General features: G+C 42.1%; 1 protein-coding gene across 10 annotated transcripts in view; it reads right to left on the reverse strand.

Moving 5' to 3' along the window:
• GAB4 (GRB2 associated binding protein family member 4) overlaps positions 1-19,858 on the reverse strand; it is a 52,318-nt gene extending 32,460 nt beyond the window's left edge. For 2 of the 10 annotated variants that reach the window (XM_054675530.2, XM_054675529.2), the window contains exons 1-2: positions 19,552-19,796; positions 598-904 (exon numbers count right to left, since the gene is read on the reverse strand). In XM_054675530.2, the coding sequence (XP_054531505.1) occupies positions 598-904; positions 19,552-19,725 (481 nt within the window). In that variant the 5' untranslated portion in view covers positions 19,726-19,796. Of the gene's footprint in view, positions 1-597; positions 905-19,551 lie in introns of all 10 variants that reach the window. The other 8 variants (XM_054675531.2, XM_054675532.2, XM_054675528.2 and 5 more) reach the window with 6 other exon arrangements.
• Positions 19,859-20,932: the final 1,074 nt, after the last annotated feature.

The raw sequence follows: 20,932 nt of genomic DNA on the forward strand, positions 1-20,932 counted from the left end.
GGTTCAAGAATGGCCAATTTAGACCATACATCTGCCTCAGGAAAAAAAAAAAAAAAAAAAAAAGCCTGCTCCTCAACCTTCCTGGTGGGTAGAGGATGAGCCTGAACAAACGTGAAGGAGCATTTCTGCAACTTACAACTCATTTTAAAAAGCTGAACAACTCTTTTGTGAAGGTTATTAAAACCCAAGCATAAGTCTGTATTTCCTCCTCTCACCTGTCCCCTCCTAAGTGATTATAAATCAGTAAGAATCAAAAAGCAACCCCAAACAAACCCACCAAGGGTCAAGTGCAACTGTGCCAGGTGGTCTGAAGTAGGGCCAGAACAGCCAGAGATGGATCAGTAGAAGGCAAAGGAGAGGTCTTCCCTACAGGTGGCTGAGAGGTGACAGGGCAAAGAGCTCAGGGAAGGGGGAGAGGTGGAGGACTGAGGATGGTAGTGGTATCGAGGTGTCTGAAGAAACACCAAAAATGCCTTTAGCTTCATCACAAGCCCAACACTTCTTGGCAGTGTTGGCAGCTAGAGCTGCCCTCCTTGCTGGAGATTGGAGGGCCTCATCTCAGCCCCTCATGAGACAGGGCTGTGTGTGCTCCCATACCTGTGCTTTCCTCAACCTGCCTGAAGCCACAGATCTGACAGATGCTCTGGACCCACTCGTTCATGTCCTCCCTGGTCTCAGCCACCAGGTAAAAGGTACGCTCACTGGTCTTGATGTCAAACATATAGCCCTTCTGAATCTCCTTCTTGTTGAAGTTCAGAGTCACACCAACATCCAGCTGCTCACAGAGGTTCAGGTTGATGGTGCGCAGGGGCTTCTTGGAGCCATCATTCTTGTAGTATTCCAGAACATCTGGGTCACTGCTAGTCTGGCCCCTCTGCAGGATAAACCAGCGTTTCCTCCAGGCCTAAGGAAGGAGTAAGAAGAGGGGAAGCATTCATTTGTTATTACAAAGCTTTTAACAGGTCTGAGACATCACTAAGTTAAGGATGGGACTCGGACCTGCACTCAGCCTATGTCTCCCTTTCGGATTTCCCCAGTTTCAAAGGTGGAGAGTGACTTTGAATGCATTTTACTGCAGCATCTCACTATGTCAACAGAGTCTCATCACTACAAAATAAGATGTGCATTTCCACACTTTAGAGCAGGAGGTTGGGTGAGGACACTTTATAGCAACAATTTCATTAGGCTAGAACACTGACCTCAATGCATAGCACTTTTAGACAGAGTAGAACTCTCAAAGCCACAACACCTTAGTTTATAGATGGGGACCTCCACTAAGCATGGTGAGTTGAAGCAACAATGTCAGAAGCAGAAGGAGTAGCAGTAAACAAGTAGCAGAAAAACATGTTTCCCAACTTTTAGTAAAATGTGCTTTTTACCATATCATGATGCTTTAGAAGAGTCACAGAGAAACCCTTCTAAAACTTCTCTGAAGCACAGGACTTCAGGATGCTTCTTTTTTAAGGGACACAGTCTTACTCTGTCACTCAGGCTGGAGTGCAATGGTGGCACACTCACAGCTCACTGCAGCCTCTAATTCCTGAGCTTAGGTAATCATCCCACTTCAGCCTCCTAAGTAGCTGGGACTAGAGCATACACCACCATACCTAGCTAATTCTTTAATACATTTTTTTGCAGAGATGGGGTCTCACTATGTTGCCTAGGCTCATCTTCAACTCCTGGTCTCATATGATCCTCCTGCTTCTGCCTCCCAAAGCACTGAGAGACCTTTTTTCTATCTTGTTCACTGCTATATCCCTAGTACTTATAATAGTATTACTGATCAGATAAACTCCTTATAGTACTCCATCCCATAGAATTGAATGCATTATTACATTTTGTCTTAGGCTGTCTTCTACCTTCCACCTCTTCAACAAGACTGAGTGATCCATGAGCAGACACCACACACAGGGATAAAAGACTACCCATGGTAGAGAACTGTGGATGAGTCTATGCTTCTCCACTGACTCCAGGTGTGACTTTCCAGTAAGCCATTTACCTCTTTGGAGCTTGTCTCAGCTATTGGAATCACCACCACCACCACCTGCCCTAAGTACCTCATAGTTTTATTATGCAAACAAACTCGAACCACTTGGTATACAACCCTGAAGGACTACAGATGCCAAGCATTGGGTTATTATCGCAACTCTTCAGAACCCAAGAGAGTCCTACACTCTAGGACTCCTACCACCTTTTCCCACTCACCTTTTATCCCTGTTATTTTCCCCCTTATCAAACTTCCTTTCCATGGCTCTATTATAATCATACCTTTGCTTCTTTCTCCATTCCTCTTATTTATCTGGCAAAACCACAGCCCCTGGCTAAGCCTAATGCTTTGCCTACTCCACCTGTTCCCATTCAGCTGTGAACAGCTGGAGAGAAATACACAACCATGCTGCCTGGTCTCACTTTAACTTCAAGGGGCCTTCATGTGGCCCAATGTCCTACCATATTTACCTAGTTCATGGTTTTCTCCTAGTGTTTTGCAACAATTTCTCAACTTCTCTCCCTTTAAACCTCCAACACCCCTATTTCTTTGTTTCTTATTCCATGAGAAAATATAAGCAATGCAAAGAGAATCTGCACCTGATCCGCCTCCACACCCACCAGCCTGCCTGTGCCTATAGCCCTGGACCTTGTCACTGGGGAGCACAGAGAGTTCATCCATTCTAAGGCCAACCTTCTTGCATTTGTGAACACCCTCTCACTCACAAACGGACATCACTTCAACAGTTCTCCACCTCTACTAGGATCATTCCCATCAAGACACAAATTTCTCCCATCTTAGGAAAAAAAATTAAAAATTTGGTTTCAGCCCGCATTCTCTTCCAACTATGGCCCAGTTTTTCTACCCTCTTTACCTTAAAACTCTGAAGAGTTTCCTCACTGCTAATCTTCATTTCCTCCTCTCCTGTTTTGTGAAATCACTCTAATCAGGCTGTTCCCCTTCTGCACCACTAAAATGACTCATGGAAGGTCTCAAAGACTTCATTGCTGCTATATCAACTCCTGGGCCTCACTTAATCTCCCAGCATAACCCGTACCCAATAAGCCTTGGATTGAAAAAGATTGAAGATTGAGGCATAGCCAGACAGGATAGAGCTGAGGAACATAAAAATAAGTGCTACTTATTTACAGTCACCTGAAGTCTTGCCGAGGCTGCTGCCTTCACGATTCTGTGTGTGCATGGTGCAGGTGTTATGTATATACATGTAGTGTGAGCATAGCAGGTATACTGTTACTACTCTAGCTGGTGTTTACTCTCATATATTGTAAGGGTTTTTATGCTACTGCATTATTTCAATTTTGTGTAAATTATGCAGCTGTATTTCCATATATTAAGTTTATATGTTCACCCTAAATTCTGTGATCTTGCTATATTCGCCTAGCTCTGGGAGGGTTTTTTGAAGTACATTTCTTAGAAGTTCCTGTATATCCAATCATGTCTTTTGAGAATAAAGACAATTTTACTTCATCTTTTACAATCTGTATGACTTTCATTTCTTTTTAATGCTTGTTACACTGACTAGACCCTTTGGTACAACACTGCATAAAAGTCATACGCACAGACATCCTTGCTTTGTTCATGATCTTAGGGTAAAACGTTCAGTATTTTATGATTAAGAATGTTGTTAGCTGTAGGTTTTTCATAGATACGACTAATTTTCTATGGTTTGTTGAAATTTGGTCAAATACTTTTTTGCATCTATTCAGATGAGCAGGTGATTTTTCTTCTTTATTCTCTTAATGTGATGAATTGCACTGGCCTGTTTTTAAACGTTAAGCCAACTTTGCATTCATCCTATAAACGCCTTGGTCATAAAGTGGCAGAGCAAGACTTCAAGCCCAGGAGCCTGGTTTCACGGGCTCTGCTTGTTCTCTCACCAATATTGCTTTACGTGTAGAATTTGGGCTGAGGGTAGAGGAGAGGGAACAGTGATGAGGATGACTCTGCAAAGATAGTTGGGCGGAAAATGGAATACGGTTTCCCAAATCTGTAAGCAGATCCTTGAAAGCTGTGGATTGCTCGGCTCCAGTCTTCATCCTCCCAAGACTTTCTTCCAGTGCCTGTAATTTACTGGAAATCCTTCTGCATCCATGTTGTGTATCAATATCATTACACTCCCTAGAAGCATACTGCTGAAGTATTTCTTTTAGCATTTTTCATATTGTGGGTTGTCTGGTAACATATTGTCTTAGTTTGCTGTGTTGTTGCTGTTTTCTATCTGATGCTCTGACAGTGTGTTTCTTTGGCCTTCATATTTTAAAACAGAATTTTCCACTGGACAGAGAATCTAGGATGATGGCACCACTGACTGTGTCATGGCCTGTGTTCTTCATGTCTTCATTTCCTCACCTGAGAAATGAGGACAATACTGTGCCTATGCTATCAGGCTGTTCTAAGGATATGAAGTGACTCAGATAAAAGCCTTGGTACTGTGCTTCACACCTAGCAAGTATTCAATGAACACTTAAAGAAAAACAAATGCATGCCTACAGTGATCAGATTCTGCTAGGCAGACTATATATAGGATAAAAGCCACAGCTCATGGTTTCCAGGAGCCTGAAATATTTCTTTTAGCATTTCTTATATTGCATGCTTTCTGATAACACCCTTCTTAGCTTTTTTAAAAATGTGACAATGTTTTTATAGTGTCTTCACTTAAAAAGAAAATTGCACTGGGTGCAGAATCTCAGATGACGGTTTTCTTCCTCCAGGGCTGTTGACACGTCAGTGCACTGTCTTCTGGCCTCCACTGTTTCTGATAAAAGCTGGCTGTCATTCTGGTACAGTGTGTATTACCCCCTTGGCTGCTTTTTTATTTTTAGACAGAGTCTTGCTCTGTTGCCCAGGCTGGAGTGCAGTGGTGCAATCTTGGCTCACTGCAACCTCCACCTCCCAGGCTCAAGCGATTCTCCTGCCTTGTTTTCCTTATCTTTGTCTTTAGCGATTTGATTATGATGAGCTTAGGTATATTCTCCTTTGTGTTTATCCTGCTTGGAATTAGCTGAACTTCTAGGAGCTGTGGACTACTGTTTATGACCAAATTTGGCAAAACTTCAGCTAAAATTTCTTCAAGTATTTTTTCTCTCCTCTCCCTCATCCTCTTTCTGAAACTTCAGTTATACATATATTCAATTTCATGATACCATCTCACAAAGTGCCTATTCATCTTTCAATTCATTTTTTTTCAAGCAAGATAAATAGCATGAAATAAGATAACAGAAATATACCCAACAATGTCAGTAGTTACATATCCAAATATGACAGTAATCACAGCAGTTTGGGGGAGACTGCTAGATGACCTGGGCAAGGAAGGTCTCTCCGAGGTAGTGACATTTTATAATAGCAATCACTTCTACAGAGCCTTACTACACACCGAGCACCATTCTAAATGCTAAATATGTGTGTGTATGTACACATATATATGAATTTATTTAATCCTCACAACGACCTAGTCAAATAGATATTACAACTCCAAAGAACAGTTTACGAATTGGGGTGCAGAGAAGTAACTTGCTCAAAGTCACAGAGCCAGTGAGTGGTAGAGCCAAAATTTGAAGCCAGAGCACATGCTCTCAATCACCTTACAACACTGCTTGAAAATACCCGCCGATACTAGAAGAATGAGAAGGAGCCAGGCATGTGAAAGTGGTGGAGGAAGCTGCTGTGTTCCAGGAAGAGGGAACTGCAAGTGCAAAGGCCCTAAGTGGGGAAGAACTTGGCTCTTTCCAGTGAGAGATGCGACAGTGTGGTATGGGAAATTTGGAAGGTAGCACATGCCACACCAAGCAGTTTATTTGATGGCTAACTCTACCTCAGGGATTGAGCTCAATGCCTTGTATCAACCTTACGTTATACAATTTCTTAATACAACAGTCACCTGTGATACTTATTTGCCTCCCACATTTTATAGAAAGTGAAGCTTCATTCACTAAGTAAATCTGCCTATGATACACAGCTATTAGGTAGAGCCACGATTCAAACCAGGTGGACTGCCTGCAAAATTCAGGCCATAACCATACATTACCTCAGGTCAGGCTAAATACAATCATTTGTCCAAGAATCATCTCCACCTCCCTGGAGAAGCACCTGGCTATGAACAGAAGATGCACCCAGACTTCTAAGAGACTCTTCTGAATAAGGTGACTGTGAGGGAAATGTTTTGCGCTATGGGACTTCAGATCAGGATTACCTTTATTCTGAACTCGGCTTTGTCCCAGAAAGCCAGAGTTTCTTGTTAATTTCTTCCTTTGTCTAGTAGCTCTTGGTTCTAAAACTGCATCTGTATTTCAGATTTATGTCAATGTTTAATATATTTAACATTTATTTTATACAAATATTTAATTATATATTTATATATATTTATATTATATAATTATATATTTATATAATTATATAATTATATATTTATATTTATTAAATAATTATATATTTATATATATTAAATAATTATATAATTATATATAAATATATATTAAATAATTATATAATATATAAAAATATATATTAAATAATTATATAATTATATATAAATATATATTAAATAATTATATAATTATATATAAATATATATTAAATAATTATATAATTATATATAAATATATATTAAATAATTATATAATTATATACAAATACATATTTTTTATATTTTTATATTTTTATTTTATATATATTTGTATATATTATATATTTATATTTAATATATTTATATAAATATATAATATATAAATATATTTAATATATTTATATAAATATATAATATATAAATATATTTAATATTTATTTATTAATATATTTAATATTTACTGCTGCTGGAGTTGCCTCCTTTCAGGGCCTCAGTTGAGCCCTGGTACCCTGTGTTGACCTGTGGTGCTCATCTCTACATCAGGCCAGCAGAATGCAGTCTAATGGCTAAGGATCCTCATAAAAAGGGACAATGGCCAGCCCAAGGTAAAAACAGAGAAAGAGGTCACTGGGAAGTTTGAACACAGTGCAGAACCCACCACAGCACAGGAAAGCTGCTGTAGCCAGACTGCCTCTCTAGATTCTGCCTCTCTGGGCAGGGTATCTCTGAAAGAAAGGCAGCATCCCCAGTCAGGGGCTTATAGATAAAACTCCCATCTCCCTGGGACAGAGCACCTGGAGGAACGGGTAGCTGTTGGCGCAGCTTCAGCAGACTTAAACGTTCTGCCTGTGGCTTTGAAGAGCACAGCGTATCTCCCAGCACAGCACCTGAGCTCTGCTAAGGGACAGACTGCCTCCTCAAGTGGGTCCCTGACCCCTGTCCCTCCTGACTAGGAGACATCTCCCAGCAGGGGTTGACAGACAACTCATACAGGAGAGCTCCAGCTGGCATCTGGCAGGTGCCCCTCTGGGATGACGCTTCCAGAGGAAGGAGCAGGCAGCAATCTTTGCTGTTCTGCAGCCTCCACTGGTGATACACAGGCAAACAGTGTCTGGAGTGGACTTCCAGCAAACTCCAGCAGACCTGCAGAAGAGGAGCCTGTCAGAAGGAAAACTAACAAACAGAAAGCAATAGCACCAACATCAACAAAAAGGACACCCACGCAAAAACCCCATCCAAAGATCACCAACATCAAAGACCAAAAACAGACAAATTCACAAAGATGAGGAAAAACCAGGGCAAAAAGGCTGAAAATTCCAAAATCCAGAATGCCTCTTCTCCAAAAGATCACAACTCCTTGCCAGCAAGGGAACAAAATTGGATGGAGAATGAGTTTGACAAACTGACAGAAGTAGGCTTCAGAAGATGGGTAAAAACAAACTCCTCCGAGCTAAAGGAGCATGTTCTAACCCAATGCAGGGAAGCTAAGAACCTTGATAAATGGTTACAGGAACTGCTAACTAGGATAACCAGTTTAGAGAAGAACATAAATGACTTCATGAAGCCGAAAGAGACAGTACGAGAACTTCGTGAAAAATAAACAAGTATCAATAGCCGAATTGATCAAGCAGAAGACAGGATATCAGAGATTGAAGACGAACTTAATGAAACAAAGCATGAAGACAAGATTAGAGAGAAAAAAACTTAAGGAATGAACAAAGCCTCAAAGAAATATGGGACTATGTGAAAAGGTCAAATCTATGTTTGATTGGTATATGTGAAAATGACAGGGAGAATGGAACCAAATTGGAAAACATTCTTAAGGATATTATCCAGGAGAACTTCCCCAACCAAGCAAGACAAGCCAACATTCAAACTCAAGAAATACAAAGACCACCACCATGATACTCCTCGAGAAAAGCAACCCCAAGACATGTAATTGTCAGATTGACAAAGGTTGAAATGAAGGGAAAAAATGGTAAAGGCAGCCAGAGAGAAAGGTCGGGCTACCCACAAAGAGAAGCCCATCAGACTAAGAGCAGATCTCTCTGCAGAAACCCTACAAGCCAAAAGAGAGTGAGGGCCAATATTCAACATTCTTTTTTATTATTATTATACTTTAAGTTTTATGGTACATGCGCAAAACGTGCAGGTTTGTTACATATGTAAACATGTGCCATGTTGGTGTGCTGCATCCGTTAACTCACCATTTACATTATGTGTATCTCCTAATGCTATCCCTCCCCCCTCCCCCCACCCCACAACAGGCCCTGGTGTGTGATGTTCCCCATCCTGTGTCCAAGTGTTCTCATTGTTCAATTCCCACCTATGAATGAGAACATGCGGTGTTTGGTTTTCTGTCCTTGCAATAGTTTGCTGAGAATGATGGATTCCAGCTTCATCCATGGCCCTACAAAGGACATGAACTCATCATTCTTTATGGCTGCATAGTATTCCATGGTGTATATGTGCCACATTTTCTTCATCCAGTCTGGTTGGTTCCAAGTCTTTGCTATTGTGAATAGTGCCGCAATAAACATACGTGTGCATGTGTCTTTATAATACAATGATTTATAATCCTTTGGGTATATACCCAGTAATGGGATTGCTGGGTCAAATGGTATTTCTAGTTCTAGATCCTTGAGGAGTCGCCACACTGTCTTCCACAATGGTTGAAATAGTTTACACTCCCACCAACAGTGTAAAAGCCTTCCTATTTCTCCACATCCTCTCCAGCACCTGTTGTTTCCTGACTTTTTAATGACTGCCATTCTAACTGGTATGAGATGGTATCTCCTTGTGGTTTTGATTTGCATTTCTCTGATGCCCAGTGATGATGAGCATTTTTTCATGTGTCTGTTGGCTGCATAAATGTCTTCTTCTGATAAGTGTCTGTTCATATCCTTTGCCCACTTTTTGATGGGGTTGATTTTTTCTTGTAAATTTGTTTAAGTTCTTTGTAGATTCTGGATATTAGCCCTTTGTCAGATGGGTAGATTGTAAAAATTTTCTCCCATTCTGTAGGTTGCCTGTTCACTCTGATGGTAGTTTCTTTTGCTGTGCAGAAGTTCTTTAGTTTAATTAGATCCCATTTGGCTATTTTGGCTTTTGTTGTCATTACTTTGGTGTTTTAGCCATGAAGTCCTTGCCCTTGCCCATGCCTATGTCCTGAATGGTATTGCCTAGGTTTTCTTCTAGGGTTTTTATGGTTTTAGGTCTAACATTTAAGTTTTTAATCCATCTTGAATTAATTTTTGTATAAGGTACAAGGAAGGGATCCAGTTTCAGCTTTCTACATATGGCTAACCAGTTTTCCCTGCACCATTTATTAAATAGGGAATCCTTTCCCCATTTCTTGTTTTTCTCAGGTTTGTCAAAGATCAGATGGTTGTAAATGTGTGGTATTATTTCTGAGGGCTCTGTTCTGTTCCATTGGATTATATCTCTGTTTTGGTACCAGTACCATGCTGTTTTGGTTACTGTAGCCTTGTAGTATAGTTTGAAGTCAGGTAGCGTGATGCCTCCAGCTTTGTTCTTTTGGCTTAGGATTGTCTTAGCAATGCAGCTCTTTTGTGGTTCCATATGAACTTTAAAGTAGTTTTTTCCAATTCTGTGAAGAAAGGTCATTGGTAGCTTCATGGGGATGGCACTGAATCTATAAATTACCTTGGGCAGTGTGGCCATTTTCACAATATTGATTCTTCCTACCCATGAGCATGGAATGTTCTTCCATTTGTTTGTGTCCTCTTTTAATTTGCTGAGCAGTGTTCTGTAGTTCTCCTGGAAGAGGTCCTTCCTATCCCTTGTAAGTTGGATTCCTAGGTATTTTTTTCTCTTTGAAGCAATTGTGAATGGGAGTTCACTCTTGATTTGGCTCTCTGTTTGTCTGTTATTGGTGTAGAGGAATGCTTGTGATTTTTGCACATTGATTTTGTATCCTAAGACTTGGCTGAAGTTGCTTATCAGCTTAAGGAGATTTTGGGCTGAGACAATGGGGTTTTCTAAATATACAGTTATGTCATCTGCAAACAGAGACAATTTGATTTCCTCTTTTTCTAATTGAATACCCTTTATTTCTTTCTCTTGCCTGACTGTGCTGGCCAGAACTTCCAATGCTATGTTGAATAGGAGTGGTGAGAGAGGGCATCCCTGTCTTGTGCCAGTTTTCAAAGGGAATGCTTCCAGTTTTTGCCCATTCGGTATGATATTGGCTGTCGGTTTGTCATAAATAGCTCTTATTAATTTGAGGTACGTCCCATCAATACCTAGTTCATTGAGAGTTTTTAGCATGAAGGGCTGTTGAATTTTGTCGAAGGCCTTTTCTGCATCTATTGAGATAATCACGTGCTTTTTGTCTCTGGTTCTCTTTACATGATGGATTACATTTATTGATTTGCATATGTTGAACCAGCCTTGCATCCCAGGGATGAAGCCAACTTGATCGTGGTGAATAAGCGTTTTGATCTGCTGCTGGGTTCGGTTTGCCACTATTTTATTGAGCATTTTTGCATGGATGTTCATCAGGGATATTGGTCTAAAATTCTCTTTTTTTGTTGTGTCTCTGCCAGGCTTTGGTAACAGGATGATGTTGGCTTCATAAAACGAATTAGGGAGGATTCCCTCTTTTTCTATTGATTGGAATAGTTTCAGAAGGAATGGTACCAGCTCCTCTTGGTACCTCTGATAGAATTCGGCCATGAATCCATCTGGTCCTGGACTTTCTTTGGTTGGTAGGCTATTAACTATAGCCTCAATTTCAGAACCTGTTATTGGTCTATTCAGGGATTCAACTTCTTCCTGGTTTAGTCTTGGGAGGGTGCATGTGCCCAGGAATTTATCCATTTCTTCTAGATTTTCTAGTTTATTTGCATAAAGGTGTTTATAATATTCTCTGGTGGTAGTTTGTATTTCTGTGGGATTGGTGGTGATATCCCCTTTATCACTTTTTATTGCATCTATTTGATTCTTCTCTCTTTTCTTCTTTATTAGTCTTGCTAGAGGTCTATCAATTCTGTTGATCTTTTCAAAAAACCAGCTCCTGGATTAATTGATTTTTGAAGGGTTTTTGGTGTCTCTACCTCCTTCAGTTCTGCTCTGATCTTAGACATTTCTTGCCTTCTGCTAGCTTTGGAATGTGTTTGCTCTTGCTTGTCTAGTTCCTTTAATTGTGACGTTAGGGTGTTGATTTTAGATCTTTCCTGCTTTCTCTTGTGGGCATTTAGTGCTATAAATTTCCCTCTACACACTGCTTTGAATGTGTCCCAGAGCTTCTGGTATGTTGTGTCTTTGTTCTCATTGGTTTCAAAGAACATCTTTATTTCTGCCTTCTTTTTGTTATGTACCCAGTAGTCATTCAGGAGCAGGTTGTTCAGTTTCCATATAGTTGAGCAGGTTTGAGTGAGTTTCTTAATCCTGAGTACTAGTTTGATTGCACTGTGGTCTGAGACATGGTTTGTTATCATTTCTGTTTTTCTACATTTGCTGAGGAGTGCTTTACTTCCAACTATGTGGTCAATTTTGGAATAAGTGTGATGTGGTGCTTAGAAGAATGTATATTCTGTTGATTTGGGGTGGAGAGTTCTGTAGATGTCTATTAGGTCTGCTTGGTGTAGAGCTGAGTTCAATTCCTGGATATCTTTGTTAATTTTCTGTCTTGTTGATCTGTCTAATGTTGACAGTGGGGTGTTAAAGTCTCCCATTATTATTGTGTGGGAGTCTAAGTCTCTTTCTAGGTCTCTAAGTATAGGCTTTATGAATCTGGGTGCTCCTGTATTGGGTGCATATATATTTAGGATAGTTAGCTCTTCTTGTTGAATTGATCCCTTTACCATTATGTAATGGCCTTGTCTCTTTTGATCTTTGTTGGTTTAAAGTCTGTTTTATCAGAGACTAGGATTGCAACCCCTGCTTTTTTTGTTTTCTATTTGCTTCGTAGATCTTCCTCCATCCCTTTATTTTGAGCCTATGTGTGTCTCTGCACGTGAGATGGGTCTCCTGAAAACAGCACACTGATGGGTCTTGACTCTTTATCCAATTTGCCAGTCTGTGTCTTTTAATTGGAGCTTTTAGCCCATTTACGTTTAAGGTTAATATTGTTATGTGTGAATTTGATCCTGTCATTATGATGTTAGCTGGTTATTTTGCTCGTTAGTTGATGTAGTTTCTTCCTAGCATCAAGGGTCTTTACAATTTGGGATGTTTTTGCAGTGGCTGTGCAAAGGTTGTCCTTTCCATGTTTAGTGCTTCCTTCAGGAGCTCTTGTAAGGAAGGCCTGGTGGTGACAAAATCACTCAGCATTTTTTTGTCTGTAAAGGATTTTATTTCTCCTTCACTTATGAAGCTTAGTTTGGCTGGATATGAAATTCTGGGTTGAAAATTCTTTTCTTTAAGAATGTTGAATATTGGCCTCCACTCTCTTCTGGCTTGTAGAGTTTCAGCCGAGAGATCAGTTGTTAGTCTGATGGGCTTCCCTTTGTGGGTAATCTGACCTTTCTCTCTGGCTGACCTCAACATTTTTTCCTTCATTTCAACTTTGGTGAATCTGACAATTATGTGTCTTGGAGTTGCTCTTCTCGAAGATTATCTTTGCAGCATTCTCGTATTTCCTGAATTTGAATTTTGGCCTGCCTTGCTAGGTTGGGGAAATTCTCCTGGATAATATCCTGCAGAGTGTTTTCCAACTTGGTTCCATTCTGCCCGTCACTTTCAGGTACACCAATCAGACGTAGATTTGGTCTTTTCACATAGTCCCATGTTTCTTGGATGCTTTGTTTGTTTCTTTTTACTCTTTTTTCTCTAAACTTCTCTTCTTGCTTCATTTCATTCATTTGATCTTCAATCACTGATACCCTTTCTTCCTCTTGATCAAATTGACTACTGAAGCTTGTGCATGTGTCATGTAGTTCTCGTGCCATGATTTTCAGCTCCATCAGGTCATTTAAGGACTTCTCTATACTGTTTATTCTAGTTAGCCATTTGCATAATCTTTTTTCAAGATTTTTAGCTTCTTTGCGATGGGTTCAAATATCCTCCTTTAGCTCGGAGAAGTTCATTATTACTGATCGTCTGAAGCCTTCTTCTGTCAACTTGTCAAAGTCATTCTCTGTCCAGCTTTGGTCCGTTGCTGTAGAGGAGCTGCTTTCCTTTGGAGGAGAAGAGGCGCTCTGATTTTCAGAATTTTCAGCTTTTCCCTGCCCCTAGAGGTGGAGTCTACAGAGGCAGGTAGGCCTCCTTGAACTGAGGTGGGTTCCACCCAGTTCAAGCTTCCAGGCCGCTTTGTTTACCTACTCAAGCCTCAGCAATGGCGGGCGCCCCTCCCTCAGCCTGGCTGCCGCCTCGCAGTTTGATCTCAGACTGCTGTGCTAGCAGTGAGCGAGGCTCCATGGGCATGGGACCCCCCGAGCCAGGCGTGGGATATATTCTCCTGGTGTGCTGTTTGTTAAGGCCATTGGAAAAGTGCAGTATTAGGGTGGGAGTGTCCCGATTTTCCAGGTACCATCTGTTATGGCTTCCCTTTGCCAGGAAAGGGAATTCCCTGACCCCTTGTGCTTCCCGGGTGAGGCAATGTCCCACCCTGCTCCGTGGGCTGTACCCACTGTCTGACAAGCCCCTGTGAGATGAACCCAGTGCCTCAGTTGGAAATGCAGAAATAACCCATCTTCTGCATTGCTCATGCTGGGAGCTGTAGACTGGAGCTGTTCCTATTTGGCCATCTTGGAACCTCCATTTTCAACATTCTTAAAGAAAAGAATTTTCAACCCATAATTTCATATCCAGCCAAACAAAGGTTCATAAGCGAAGGAGAAATAAAATCCTTTACAGACCAGCAAATGCTAAGGGCTTCTGTCACCACCAGGCCTGCCTTACAAGAGCTCCTGAGGAAGCACTAAATATGCAAAGGAAAAACTGGTACCAGCAACTGCAAAAACATACCAAAATGTAAAGACCACCGACAGGATGAAGATACTGCACCAACAGGCAAAATAACCAGCTAGCATCATAATGACAGGATCAAATTCACACATAACAATATTAACCTTATGTTCTCACTCATAGGTGGGAATTGAACAATGAGAACACATGGTCACAGGAAGGGGAACGTCACACCCTGGGGCCTGTTGTTGGGGGCGAGGGGGGAGGGATAGCATTAGGAGATATACCTAATGTTAAATGACGAGTTAATGGGTGCAGCACACCAACATGGCACATGTATACATAGGTAACAGACCTGTACATTGTGCACACGTACCCTAAAACTTAAAGTATAATAAAAAAAATTAACCTTAAATGTAAATGGGCTAAATGCCCCAATTAAAAGACACAGACTGGCAAATTGGATAGAGTCAAGACGCATCAGTATGCTGTATTCAGGAGACCCATCTGATGTGCAAAGACACACATAGGCTCAAAATAAAGGGATGGAAGAATATTTACCAAGCAAATGGAAACCAAAAGAAAGCAGGGTTTGCAATCCTAGTCTCTGATAAAACACACTTTAAACCAACAAACATCAAAAACGAAAAGAAGGGCATTAAATAATGGTAAAGGGATCAATGCAACAAGAAGAGCTAACTACCCTAAATATATATGCACCCAAGACAGGGGCACCCAGATTCATAAGCAAGTTCTTAGAGACCTAGAAAGAGACTTAGACTCCCACACAGTAATAGTGGGAGACTTTAACACCCCACTGTCAATATTAGGCAGATTAACAAGACAGAAATGAAACAAGGATATTCAGAACTTGAACTCAGCTCTGGACCAAGTGGACCTAATAGACATCTACAGAGCTCCCCACCCCAAACCAACAGAATATACATTCTTCCGAGCACCACATAGCACTCACTTATTCTAAAATTGACTACAAAATTGGAAGTAAAACACTCCTCAGCAAATGGAAATGAATGGAAATCTTAACAGTTTCTTAGACCCCAGTACAATCAAATTAGAACTCAGGATTAAGAAACTCACTCAAAAATGCACAACTACATGGAAACTGAAAAACCTGCTCCTGAATGATTACTGGGTAAATAACAAAATCAAGGCAGAAATAAAGATTTTTTTTAAACCAATGAAAACAAAGACACAATGTACCACAATCTCTGGGACACAGCTAAAGCAGTGTTTAGAGGGAAATGTATAGCACTAAATGCCCACAAGAGAAAGCAGGAAAGATCTAAAATTGACACTCTAACATCAAAATTAAAAGAACTAGAGAAGCAAGAGCAAACAAATTCAAAAGCTAGCAGAACACAAACTAAGATCAGAGCAGAGCTAAAGGAGATAGAGACACAAAAAAACCCTTCAAAAAATCAGTAAGTTTAGGAGTTGTTTTTTAAAAAATTAGATAGACCGCTAGCCAGACTAATAAAGAATCAAATAGACACAACAAAGAAGAATCAAATAGACACAACAAAAAATGATAGAGGGGTATCACCGCTGATCCCACAGAAATACAAACTACTATCAGAAAATACTATAAACACCTCTATGCAAATAAACTAGGAAATTCATAAGAAATGGATAAATTCCTGGACACATACACCCTCCCAAGACTAGACCAGGAAGAAGTCAAATATCTGAATAAACCAATAATAAATTCTGAAATTGAAGCAATAATTAATAGCCTATCAACAACAACAAGAAAAGCCCAGGACCAGACCGATTCACAGCCGATTTCTACCAGAGGTACAAAAACGAGCTGGTACCATTCCTTCTGAAACTATTCCAAACAATGCAAAAAGAGGGACTCCTCCCTAACTCATTTTATGAGGCCAGCATCATCCTGATACAAAACCCTAGCAGAGACACAACAAAAAAATAAAATTTCAGGCCAATATCCCTAATGAACATCAATGCAAAAACCCTCAATAAAATACTGGCAAACCGAACCCAGGCACATCAAAAAGCTTATCGATCACGATCAAGTTGACTTCATTCCTGGGATGCAAGGCTGGTTCAACATATGCAAATCAATAAACGTAATCCATCACATAAAAAGAACCAATGACAAAAACCACATGATTATCTCAATAGATGCAGAACAGGCCTTCGATAAAATTCAACACCCCTTCGTGCTAAAAACTCTCAATTAACTAAGTATTGATGGAACATATCTCAAAATAATACGTTATTTATGACAAACCCACAGCTAATATCATACTGAATGGGCAAAAGCTAGAAGGATTCCCTTTGAAAACTGGCACAAGACAAGGATGCCCTCTCTCATCACTCCTATTCAACATAGTATTGGAAGTTCTGGCCAGGACAATCAGGCAAGAGAAAGAAATAAACGGTATTCAAACAGGAAGAGAGGAGGTTAAATTGTCTCTGTTTGCAGATGACATGATTGTATATTTAGAAAACCCCATCATCTCAGCCCAAAAACTCCTGAAGCTGATAAGCAACTTCAGTAAAGTCTCAGGATACAAAATCCATGTGCAAAAATCACAAGCATTCCTATACACCAATAATAGACAAATAGAGAGCCAAATCATGAGTGAACTCCCATTCACAATTGCTACCAAAAGAATAAAATACCTAGGAATACAACCTATAAGAGATGTGAAGGACTTCTTCAAGGAGAACTACAAACCACTGCTCAAGGAAATAAGAGAGGACACAAACAAATGGAAGAACATTCCATGCTCATGGATAGGAAGAATCAATATTGTGAAAACGGCCATACTGCCCAAAGTAATTTACAGATTCAATGCTATTCCAATCAAGCTACCATTGACTTTCTTCACAGAATTAGAAAAATCCACTTTAAATTTCACATGTAACCAAAAAAGAGCCCGTACAGCCAAGACAATCCTAAGCAAAAATAACAAAGCTGGAAGCATCACACTACCTGACTTCAAACTGTACTACAAGGTTACAGTAACCAAAACATGTTACTGGTACCAAGACAGATATATAGACCAATGGAACAGAACAGAGGCCTCAGAAATAACACCACACATCTACAACCATCTGATCTTTGACAAACCTGACAAAAACTAGCAATGGGGAAAGGATTCCCTATTTAATAAATGGTGTTGGGAAAAGTGGCTAGCCATGTGCAGAAAACTGAAAGTGGACCCCTTCCTTATATCTTATACAAAAATTAACTCAGTTCTGAAGGAGGTCGGGGTCAAGATGGATTAAAGACTTAAACGTAAGACCTAAAACCATAGAAACCTTAGAAGAAAACCTAGGCAATATCATCCAGGACATAGGCATGGGCAAAGACTTCATAACTAAAACAGCAAAAGCAATGGTAACAAAAGCCAAAATTGACAAATGGGATCTATTTAAACTAAAGAGCTTCTGCATAGCAAAAGAAACTATCATCAGTGTGAACAGGCAACCTACCGAATGGGAGAATTTTTTTCCAATCTACCCATCTGACAAAGGGCTAATATCCAGAATGTATAAGGAATTTAAACAAATTTACAAGAAAAAAACAACAACACTATCAAGAAGTGGGCAAAGGATATGAACAGACACTTAACAGAAGAAGATATTTATGTGGCCAACAAACATGAAAAAATGCTCATCATCACTGGTCATTAGAGAAATGCAACGAGATACCATCTCACGCCAGTTAGAATGGCCATCGTTAAGAAGTCAGGAAACAACAGATGCTGGAGAAGATGTGGAGAAATAGGAATGTTTTTACACTGTTGGTTGGAGTATAAATTAGTTCAACCATTGTCAAAGACAGTGTGGCATCTCCTCAAGGATCAAGAACTAGAAATACCATTTGACCCAGCCATCCCATTACTGGGTATATACCCAAAGGATTATAAATCATTCTACTATAAAGACAAGTGCACCCATATGTTTATTGCAGCACTATTCACGACAGCAAAGACTTGGAACCAACCCAAATGCCCATCAATAATAGACTGGATAAAGAAAATATGGCACATATACACTATGGAATATTATGCAGCCATAAAAAAGAATGAGTTCATGTTCTTTGCAGGGACATGGATGAAGCTGGAAATCATCATTCTCAGCAAACTTACACTGGAACAGAAAACCAAACACCTCATGTTCTCACTCATAAGTGGCAGCTGAACAATGAGAACATACGATCACAGGGACGGGAGCATTACACAATGTGGCCTATTGGGGTTGGGGGGCAAGGGAAGGGATAGCATTACGAGAAATACCTAATGTAGATGATGGGTTGATGGGTGCAGCAAACCACCATGACACGTGTATATGTATGTAACAAACCTCCACGTTCTGCACATGTATCCCAGAACTTAAAGTATAATAAAAAATTGAAAAAACAAATGGAGAAAGACAAGAATGCAGAATTGATCATACCCCATACCTCAGGGAAGCAGAGGAAAGGGAAGATGACTATAGGATCAGCTTATTCTGGAATAGATTCTTGAAGGGGTGGACCTGGGGCTAAGGAACAGGAGAGAAAAGCCTCTTCTATGTACCTTGGTATAATCATAGTGACTCCTAACAATTACCACTTCCTCAGTAAAATTGTTGAAATTTAGAACAACACTCTTCAAATTAGCCACTAGGGGAAAGGGCAACCAATCTTCTTTTTTTCTAAATCGTTTAACCACATGAATTAATATATAGAAAACTACACTGCAGTGCACACTGTCCCTCAGCAGGCGTGGTGGCATGGAAGGACGCGAACGACCCCGGGAGTGGCGGGTGAGGAGGGAAGGGGAGCGGGTGCGAGGTGCCCGCGTTTTCTTGGGGCCCAGGAGAGAAAGGGAGAGGGTGTGAGGTGCCTGCCTTCTCGGGGCTTGGGAGGGAAGGTGAGCAGGTTTAAGGCGCCTGCCTTCCTTGGGGCCTGGGAGGGAAGGAGAGAGGGTGCGAGGTGCCCGCCATTCTCAGGGCCTGGGAGGGAAGGGGAGCGGGTGCGAGGTTCCTGCCGTTTTGCGAGGCTGCGGAGCCTGCTGTGTCCCCTTTCCCGCCCACTCTCCGACCTGCAGGCCCACGGCGCTCAAGGTAATAGGGTCCCCAGCCCTGGAATCAATTCCCTGGGTCTCGGAACGCAACCCACACAAACCTGGACCCTGTCTCTCGCTGGCGGGGAGTCGCCTTCGCATGCAGACGTGGAGAAGTCGCCTCCACCCGCAGCTCCTCCCGTGGACCCAGGCCGCCTCCCCCACGCCCCTCCCGGAGCCCCCAGACCCTCCGTGGCGCTCATGGTACCGCCCCCACTGCCCGCACTCACAAAGAGCCTCAGCTTCTTCTCGGGGGGCGACTTCCTCAGCCAGCCGCTGTACAGCACGTGGCCACTTCTCGTGCTTCCGCCGGCGGGGCCACTTCCGGGCCACGAAGACAAAGGCGCAAATGCCGGGTCAGGTGGACACAGCTCCTGGGAGGGTGAGGGGGACGGCAGGGACATGGGGGCTGCAGCTCACAGTGAAGGTGGGGGAGACAGGGCGTGGAGGTGGGGTGTGAGGGACGGCTTGCGATACCCTGGGACTGCGGGGTAGAAAGCGCAGTTCTAGGGGAGGTCGGGGTCAGAGGTGAAGCTCGTGGGGAGGGCTGGACCCGGGCGCAGCCGCTCACAGGCGAGGGCGGGGTTCAGGTTCCACCTGGGCTTTGAGTTCCGGTTCAGGCTTCCATCTGTGGTTCCGGTTCCAATTTGAGGTGGAGTTTGGGATTAAAGTTTAGACGAGGCCTCTGGTTCAGGGTTTGCGCTGGGGATTGGGGTGGGGATTTGCACCCTGGGTCAGCCTGGGTGCATCTCATCGGGACCACCGGGGCGGGGGACATGGGCTGGGTGGCTCCTTGGGAGAGGAGGGACAGGGAGCGCAGCTGGTGGGGAGGACAAGAACGAGGGGCGCAGCTCATTCAGAGGGCCACAACAGAGTCTCAGGTGCTGAGTCCCATGCGCCAGATGAGGAAAGACAATGGAAGAGTTCAGGTTCCTGCTGGGGTTTGAGTTCCAGTTCGGGATTCGGCCCATGGTTTACCTTCTGACTTGAGGTGGGGTTTGGGGTCAAGGTTCAGGCTAGGACTTGAGTTCCGGGTTGCAGTTTGGGGGTGGGGTTAGGTTTCAGAGTGAGGGTTTGGGCCTGTTTGTGTTGTGTATGTTTGTGAATGTATTGGGATGTCACCATGTGTACTTATGTCACGTGTGTGCACGCATCAGTGTGTGCATGTGTGAGTGTTCGTTGAGTGTGGCACCGACAGCCAACCCCTCTCCTCCCATTTATGCCCCACTGTCTTATCCTGGTTGGGGTGGGCTTTACAAGTTCCTTCCCTGGGCCAGTTGGAGGTTCTCGTGTTGCCTGGGGAGAGAAGGGAAGGAGAGAACAGGTCAAAGATGAGGGCAGCTTGGCCTCAACCAGACCCGGTGTCACGGGGACCAAGAAGCCGGAGGTCCTTGTCTCCTGCCTCTGGAGGAGCTTGGTTTGCTTCTTTGTTCACACATTGTGTGAAAGCACAGTTGGGGGCATCTGATATGCACAGGATCTGTTCTTGCCTCTGCAGATGTCTTAGAGAACAGGACAGACAAGGGGCCTCTTCAGTAAGCCATCCCCAATGTGCACTGCATGTCAGCTTACAAGAGGGGCACAGGGGCCCCATCAGGTAGCAGGGAGGAT

Source organism: Pan troglodytes, chromosome 23, assembly GCF_028858775.2.
Source record: "Pan troglodytes isolate AG18354 chromosome 23, NHGRI_mPanTro3-v2.0_pri, whole genome shotgun sequence".
NCBI classification, from domain to species: domain Eukaryota; kingdom Metazoa; phylum Chordata; class Mammalia; order Primates; family Hominidae; genus Pan; species Pan troglodytes.